At 44.1% G+C, this 8285-nt stretch overlaps 4 protein-coding genes across 4 annotated transcripts; 3 read left to right on the top strand and 1 right to left on the bottom strand.

Annotated features, from left to right (window-relative positions):
- Window positions 1-70: 70 nt before the first annotated feature.
- Window positions 71-1890, top strand: FOMMEDRAFT_169949 (cysteine proteinase; the record flags this gene model as incomplete). The annotated part of the gene is made up of 6 exons (XM_007269249.1): window positions 71-260; window positions 332-645; window positions 705-766; window positions 822-1326; window positions 1382-1615; window positions 1743-1890. 6 exons carry the CDS (start codon window positions 71-73, stop codon window positions 1836-1838), a joined length of 1401 nt encoding a protein of 466 aa, XP_007269311.1. The 3' UTR covers window positions 1839-1890.
- Window positions 1891-2538: 648 nt separating this feature from the next.
- FOMMEDRAFT_169950 (MAGE-domain-containing protein) lies at window positions 2539-4107 on the bottom strand (the record flags this gene model as incomplete). Its single annotated transcript, XM_007269250.1, has 7 exons — window positions 2539-2895; window positions 3005-3181; window positions 3253-3510; window positions 3576-3752; window positions 3808-3901; window positions 3950-4051; window positions 4102-4107. 7 exons carry the CDS (start codon window positions 4105-4107, stop codon window positions 2555-2557), a joined length of 1155 nt encoding a protein of 384 aa, XP_007269312.1. The 3' UTR covers window positions 2539-2554.
- Window positions 4108-4324: 217 nt separating this feature from the next.
- Window positions 4325-4932, top strand: FOMMEDRAFT_54215 (uncharacterized protein; the record flags this gene model as incomplete). The annotated part of the gene is made up of 3 exons (XM_007269251.1): window positions 4325-4605; window positions 4666-4758; window positions 4833-4932. Coding segments are annotated over 3 exons (474 nt in total), but the record flags the coding sequence as incomplete, so codon positions are not given.
- Window positions 4933-4974: 42 nt separating this feature from the next.
- Window positions 4975-5761, top strand: FOMMEDRAFT_50534 (SEP-domain-containing protein; the record flags this gene model as incomplete). The annotated part of the gene is made up of 4 exons (XM_007269252.1): window positions 4975-5072; window positions 5138-5464; window positions 5517-5576; window positions 5635-5761. Coding segments are annotated over 4 exons (612 nt in total), but the record flags the coding sequence as incomplete, so codon positions are not given.
- Between the last annotated feature and the right edge of the window lie 2524 nt (window positions 5762-8285).

The raw sequence follows: 8285 nt of genomic DNA on the forward strand, positions 1-8285 counted from the left end.
TGAGGCTACGCGTCTACCCAAATGAGGAAGGATTTTCGCATACGCCACTTATTAAATAAATTAGAATTTGATGTTCTCTCTCTCTCCTTGTATTCTGCGAACAACCACGACCTTGCCTCAACAGGTCGTCCTTGTTGTTGTGCGCCGTTCGCTCATTCCGTATCTCATGGCTGTTGAGAATGGTGCATCTTCGAATCCACCTAGTAATACAGAAGTTGACTTGGTCGGTGGACCTTTTGCCGTCGTTGAGTCTGATCCAGGTCAGTTCGACGCAGCTGCGATCTCGCCGCAGTGATTAATCCAGCAACTCCGCCGCTTAACAAACTTCCAGGGGTATTCACCACATTAATACGCAAGTTAGGAATAAAAGGCATAGAAGTCGAAGAGGTTTATGATATTCAACCCTGGGGCCTTGATCATCTCAAGCCAAAGGGCCTTATATTATGCTTCAATTGGAAACATGACAAATATCACCCTCACGACTTCCTTGATCCTGCTGCGAAGGACATTTGGTTTGCTAACCAACTCGTGGATGATGCGTGTGCATCTTTGGCTATCTTGAATGTGTTGTTCAACTGCCTGGATGTTGAACTCGGTGATGAACTCAATGGCTTTAGGCGGGAAACATCTGATATGAGTCCAAAGGTTTATATTTCGTAAGCCTTGATGATAAACTCCAAGTTATACTAACTATGGAAGCTTAGATGAAAGGTTTGGCCATCTCAAATTCACGTTTACTCCGAGAAACACAAAACTCCCTAGCAAGGTGTGTTCCATGCAAATTCTCAAAATATTCCGACAGTCATCGATAACAATATCAGACCATCAGATATGTGGGGTTCCATAAGCGCCATCGCGGAAGCAACCCACAAGCTTCACGCTGACCTCAACAAACGACCGAAGAAAAAAGCCAAAGGCAGGCATGGGTGGAGTACCGTCAACCAACGACCAGTCAACTCCAAGAAACGAAAGCTCGAAGAAACAGACACGGAGACTTTCCATTTTATCGGCTACGTCCCAGCCCATGGCAAAGTCTGGGAACTCGACGGCTTGAAATCTGGTCCTCTTGAAGTCGGGGAGTTACCAAAACCAGATAGCACCGAGGGTTGGGAGAACGTCGTGAGACCTGCTCTTCGGTTGAAGATGCAGAAGTATGGTGCTTTTGGAGGTGTTAAAGCGGCTGCTGAAAACATCCAGTTCAACCTTCTTGCCCTTGTCCAGGACCGATACGAGATCAAAAGTGATGAGTTGGAGCTGCTTAAGCGAGAGAAAATCGCGCTTGAGAGTCGGATGAAAGAAACCTATGGCGAGACGTGGTCTCAAAAGGTAAGTCCTAGGTCCTTTCTCCAGTCCTCACCACCAAATTTTCATTTGGTTTCAGGTCGACGAGGACTTGCTATCCGGTTCTCAGGACGTCTTCACCACCCTGGCTCAAGCATCCGAACCTGAGAAGACGTTCGCTAAAGACTTCGGCTCACGGGCGATGGAACAGAAATTACTTATTTTGAACATGCCTACAGAAGAACTTGTCGAAGCTTGGCAATCATGTATAACCCGTGCAATGCCTATCAAAATTGCGATCGACGAGGAGGTACAAAAAGCTATTAGCGCTCAGGTACGCCCCCTACCTCTTCCTTTCTCTGCTTTATTTTGTTTCCGCGTTTTCTATTTTGGTTTATTTTCTTTTGTTGAGCGTCATAGGGCTAAGTATCTTTCACCGTTACCTCTTCACATTCGTACAGACGGAAACAGTGAAACGGACACACGACTATACACCTTTCATACGGGAATTCCTCACCTCGCTGCATAATGAGGGGCTTCACCGAATATATTCGTGAGAAAGACGAATAGAAAGGCGAATTCCATAAATGGGTAGAATCTGTAAGAAGCTCACACCCCTATCCTGCCTCCTTCCATGTGTGTTCGACGAGCCACGACGGCTAGGGAGATCCATCCTTGTCACATAGCAAACTCTCATTCACAGCATACTCCTCTCTAACTCTCGCATCATCATTGATGGGTCACAAAGAAAGAAGGGGGAGGGAGCAACACAGTGTGAAAGGGTTGGCATCCCTGTGTGTCATCGATCGACTCCTCGAGGTCCTCCTTTAACAAACACTAAAGGAAAACCTAGAGAGGTCAATCATGCGCTTTGGTTGATTACTACCTTTGGATTCTGTTGTTGCTAATTTATTTTTATGGGATTTTTATTGGTCAGGGAAAGTGGGTATGATTTAATAAATATATGCACATGTATTGTATAAGTTGTAAGTACTCCTTATATGATGACACTTTTTCAAATAAATAAAGCTCACTTACTACTAAGGAAAATCTTTTACAAATAAAAAATGCAAATCAATACTCTCTTAAATTGCCAACCTCAATTGTCAAACACACATGTAAGTTACTTTAGGCAGTGTTTTAGGAGGAAGTATACCAACGTGACAATAAGACTGGGAGATTTAAGATAAAAATTCATACAATACAGTATAGTAAATGTAGCACGACAACCAATTCAACTCAGCATAGCCTCACCGTATTGTTCAACAGTTAGTTACCGTGCCTCAGTAAGCCTCCCACCAGCAGCCCTTGTAATATCCTTCATCATAGCCGCAAGAATCTTCTCCCTCTCCTCATCAGCCATCCGTCTCTCCTCTCCTTCCTCTCCTTCCTCATCGTCATCTTCTTCGCCCTCATTTCTCCTTCTCCTAGTCGAGGTGCGTGGAGCCTGACCAGTCTCAACATCCCTAATAATCCGCTCGGCCATGAATTCAGCAACGAACTCTGCAACGGCACGTTCGCCTACTTCGGCGTGTGCGCGAGCGCCCCAACGCCATTCGTATGTCGCGCCTTCTTCGTCATGGTCTGCGTGTGCGGCTGTTCTTCCGCGTTTCCCTATAATATCAAGAATTAAATTAAATTAAAATTTAAGGGAAATAAGGAATCGCGAGTTCAAATTAAGTTAGCAATTCTATTTCTCCGCAGGATGAAAGTGAGTAATAACCTTGTGTAGGCTTCGGAGCACCTCCAGGTCCCATTTTCACTCTATCAAGATGGCCTTGTTTGATGAGTAAGGAGAGATAGGACTCGATCGACATGCTGCGATGTGTTGCGTGTGGGACGAACTCGATCGTCGCGCTCATAGGGAGACGGAATGTTTTGAGGTGTTTCTTGAGTTCCGCTATTTTTATCACATTATCACCGAACTATTCAATATAACATTATTACTAGAGACGGAAGAGGGCAACTTACGATCACTCATAGAATGTCCATTAACGAGGATCAGTGCAAGTATGACGTATAATAGACCCAGACCACCGAGTTGGTCTGCGCTCGTCCAGTTGATTATACTCCCGTAGGTTGTTGGGAGATCGTCTTCGTCATCCGCTTCGGTATTGTCGTTGTCAAATTCGAGAGTCAAAAGTTCTTCGTTTGATTCTGCTGCTATCCGGATAAGTTCTTCTGGGAGACAGGAACGGAGGATGTAGGATTTCGAGCCGGATGAAGCAGCTACACAGTGAGGAATCCAAATATAAGCATTAAAAAAGGAAGGAATATAAATCAATTGAATATACCTTTCTTCTTCAAGCCCGTCGCGTTCGCTCCATCTTGGACTTCGTCGTTCTCATTTTGCTCGCGATCGCGTTCTGCACGACTCATGAGTTCTACAAGTTCCATGCCGAAAGTTGATTGCAGGGTCTCCTGTGCCATAGCGAACACAATGTTGAATGCTCTGGTATTTTCTCCCAATACTATATAACAAATGTAAATAATGGATATAATGGGATTATATGCAGCTAAATGCACTTCGTTTGTTTATTTCGTCGCGTCGAAGGGGTACATGTCGGCTTTCATTAAACAGGGCGAGCCGGACTAGCGCATTTGCTTTACGCGTCATGTCCTAAAATATAAGTCAGACAACGTTTCAAAAAGGATAAAAATCACGAACATCGACTGCGCTGCCGCCTTCTTCGTCCTCATCGGCATCCTCGTCTAACACCATCTCCTCGTCCTCGTCTTCCTCTTCATCGCGTCGTCTTCGGTATTGTGACTGGCTTGGCTGAGACCTTGAGTTCTGCTGTGTCGCCCGAGGTTGAGAACGGCCATTTGCTCTGATAGTTGACCGTGCCATTGCTTCAAGATGCAGGAGTACAATGAGCGTCTGCGGGCAAAGCGCGTCGCGCGTCGAATTACGTATTACATAAGACGCGTTACGAAAGCGTGAGACTATTATACCAGATAAAGCAGTGAGATCGCCACAGTCAATACCTAGCCATACGCGTCACTTTCAAAGTTTCATTACAACCGCCAACATCGTCCAGCCATGTCTGATCAAAATAATAACAATAATTCAGGACCTGCGAAGGGCAATAAGCCGTACAGCTCACAGCCCAGGATTGGTAGGATTGGTCAGTGGGGAGCCTCAAGCGGCGCATCGTCGGGAAACAGTAGTCGTTCTGGCAGTGGTCCGCGCTTTGCGACGCTCGGTGATCTTGGCTCATCGGGTGGAAGGCCAGAACATCCTGCCCATCCAGAAGATAGCGACAATGAAGGTGAAGGTGATGGAAGGGAAGGTCAGACTTGGTTCACTGGCGGCGAGAGAAGGTTTGCCTGTCTCATTTGTCTTCATTTATGAACACCCTCGCTTACTTGAGTTTCTGCCAGTGGACTTTCTGTACAAAATCCGAATCGTAGCGGTGATGGCCCCGATGCATCAGGTGCAGACCTAGTCAGAAGCCTCCTTAAGAAGGCTGCTGAGTTAGTCCTCACTCTCTTATCCACTTGATCTTTTCCCCTCACATGCTTCATGTTAGTGCTGGGCTCCCATCTAGTGCATCCGCAGGACCTGCACCTCGCTCTGCGTTTAGTGGTTCTGGTCACACCCTCGGAAGTGACGATGTTGAAAGCCAATTTGTCCCCGATCCAAATGCTGCTTCTGAGCAACCTCCAACAGAAGAGAGGACAACGCGCCACATAACGTTTTGGCGCAATGGCTTCAGTATTGAGGACGGACCGCTCTTAGACTATAATGATCCTGCTAATGCGGAGATTCTACGCGCAATCGACCAAGGGTAAACTTCTCTTTCGTATCAAATGACATTGGCATGTGCTAAATAATATCTCTTGGTGCATATAGACAGGCCCCAGCCGATCTCTTGAATGTCCGTTACGGACAGCCCGTCGAACTCCGCGTAGCTCGTCGCATGCATGAAGATTACATACAGCCTCAACCGCGCCCTCACCAGGCATTCGAAGGCGCTGGGAATCGACTCGGTGCACCCACACCTACATTCCCTACCCAGGGATTGAGCTCTGGGACTGTTTCGGTCTCTGCTACGGCTACGGCTTCCGTGCCTGTGCCCGCAGTGCCTCGCGAAGACAGAGAAAGCCTGCAAACAAAATATGAAGTAGATGATACACAGGAGACCACGACCGTTGCGATTCAGCTTGCAGACGGCACAAGGTTCGACTGTTTCATTCATAATGTTTTTGCTGTTACTAAAATTACGCATCAGGATGCGGATGAGAATGAACCTCACAAGTACCGTAAGAGACATCCGGAACATCATCAATGCGTGCGTCCATGTCCAAATGCTTTTATTTATGTTTTGATCGATTATTTGTGTTACACAGTGCACGTCCTGAGAACTTGACGCGTTCTTATACGATTCAGACCATGCGGCCGACCCGTATCCTGGGTGAGGACACGCAGACGATCCAAGCCGCAGGGTTGCAGAGGAGTTTAGTTGTCCAGCGATGGGATGATTGAGGTCAGGGCAAAAGCTTGTTCTTCACCATGCTCTAACATGAAACGTGTATTGAAATGGCGTGTATGGTGTATGGTGTCATTTTGACAATGTATTATGTAGCTCAACAAAGCCCTCCACACCTGTTCGGCCTGAGAGTAGCCAATAACACGCTTACGGACTGCTTCGGTTTACACAACTCGACGTGGATGCTGCTAGAAGTCATCCGATACATCCTTGACACTTGATATGAAGTGCGAGTCATCCAATGCAGTAAATCAGACTGTCGGGTTGATGCTCTGGTTCAATTCCGGAGAAGTTGCGGTCACGGGTGAAGGGTCTACCGCTGATCAGCAACGCGAAGTTCATGTGTGCCCTTGTTTTCTCGGTCTCATTAGAGTGCAACAAGCATGTGTATCTGCTTCCTTTACAAATCATCTCAACAGCGCTTGATTGTGTCCCGGCTCAGCTAATTGATCTTGCAGAAAGAAACTTCGACCAGAATACTCTCTTTTTGCATTTCTGACGAAGCAGAATCGCAGTTCGTATCACCTTTCATGTTCACAATTCTTATAATAAGTCAATTAGTCTGTAAAGCACCCTTAGCTTCTCTCGTACTGCCTTGCACTCTCTTCTCCAATGGCGAACCAGACTCTTGACTACGGACGTGCCTACTCATTCTTCACCCGCTCTGGTGCTGAAGAGCTTGACCCAAGCGTGGTGCAACTGCTTGTCTCTCAGGTCATCACTGAACAGTACTTCAATGTGGCAATATTGACAATCTTAATCTATCACGCCCGTCCGTACAACAATTTTTTGATCTAGATACTCACTGATAGAAAGCACAATTCAAGTGACAACGTTGGATAAAGAGGTATGTTGATCATACACTTACTTCCCAAGCACTCACTAACATGTGTCTCCGTAGATAAAGTATTTTTGGGTAGGCTCAATACCTACTTGTGTATATTTATGGCTTATCGGTTGCGAAAAAGTTGAGGCCGTGCAGTCCTACTAGTCTAAATTACTTTGCAGTGAGTACTGTTTGCCTGCAGGTTAGCTACTCATTCTAATCTGCGCATTCAGAATCGCTACGTTGGGCTCCTTGGAATAATTTGTACTATAATCAGTATGCAAAATATTCACGCAATTCACTGTGCCACAGGATGCAGTTGACATTGGTACTTACTCTAGTTGGTAGCTTCAAACAAAATATTCTGAGGTGAGGTAAAGAGCAAACGGGATATCAGTAGCATGCACTGACTTTGAATCTAACCATAGAGCTCGGTCCTGTACTGTATTATACAGATACAGCATTTTCGTATACAGTGCCGTACTGTATCTGTATAAAAAATTTGACTCAAAAATACAGCACATATTTTACAGGCTGTAACTGTATATAGTCTGTATAATATGGACTGTATATGCCTGTATATGATATACAGCTACTAAATGAACAAAACTCTTGCTCTAAACATAATACTGAAGCTCTAATAAGTAGTATTCACTGTTCAGACACTTATACTAGCATTTACTAATATATTCAGTACTATTATTGTAAAAGTATGTGCAATCTGATATATATTCCAATATATAGGTACATCACATGACTCGACTTTATGACAAATATCACAGACTAAATTACATAACGAAATGTTAATAAGTCAAATTTTATACATTTCATGTAGATTAAGGCATAATATAGGTAGAATTCAATATTTCTATACTAAAGAGGTAATATCACAATGATGTAGCCCCTTACATTTCATGCTACACCTTGGTAAATGTAGCAACTACACTGTATCTGTATATGGCATATATGTTCTGTATACAGCCATACTGTATCTGTATAGGTTTTCGGGTTCAGAAATACAGTACTGTATTATACAAGCTGTATCTGTATAAGGGTTGTATTATACAGCCTGTATCTGTATACAGTATGGTACCAAGCCCTATCTAAACACATGTTGCTTATAGTTGTGTGTTTCTGCTTCTATCTGTCCATTCTTCTTATTCACTTCAACTTTAGGCTGGGCAACGTTTTGGACAGAGGGATTATACAGTAAGGTGTCTATTATTATACATTATAGTACTAATTGACACCTGAGTGCCAGACTTGATTACAATTGTTCATATAGACTGTAAGTATTACTTCCAACCCTCACATATATTGTATTCACACATAATTTCTCTACAGACATTCTTCAAATCTGTGTATTGGTACTTTACTATCAAAGTAGGTACATTACCTTTATAGCTAGTTTCTCAACCAATTTTTTCCAGATAAGAGACTTTCAATCTGTCTCAAAGTACTTCTTACTATTGTTAGGAATTGTAAAATACAGTAACTAAGTTTGGAAAAGCTTAACTCAAGACTTGGGACTAAGTAGTTTATATACAAAACCCTATTAGTCACAAGTCTAGAGATTGGCCAGATCAACTAGGCTACCTTTGTTGTCCTACTTAGTAAGAACTCTAGCTCAGCATTATTAACCTCTAATCATTACTAATGGGTGATCAATCCATTAGCAGAGAGAG

This window comes from Fomitiporia mediterranea (assembly GCF_000271605.1).
Source record: "Fomitiporia mediterranea MF3/22 unplaced genomic scaffold FOMMEscaffold_9, whole genome shotgun sequence".
In the NCBI taxonomy this organism is placed as follows: domain Eukaryota; kingdom Fungi; phylum Basidiomycota; class Agaricomycetes; order Hymenochaetales; family Hymenochaetaceae; genus Fomitiporia; species Fomitiporia mediterranea.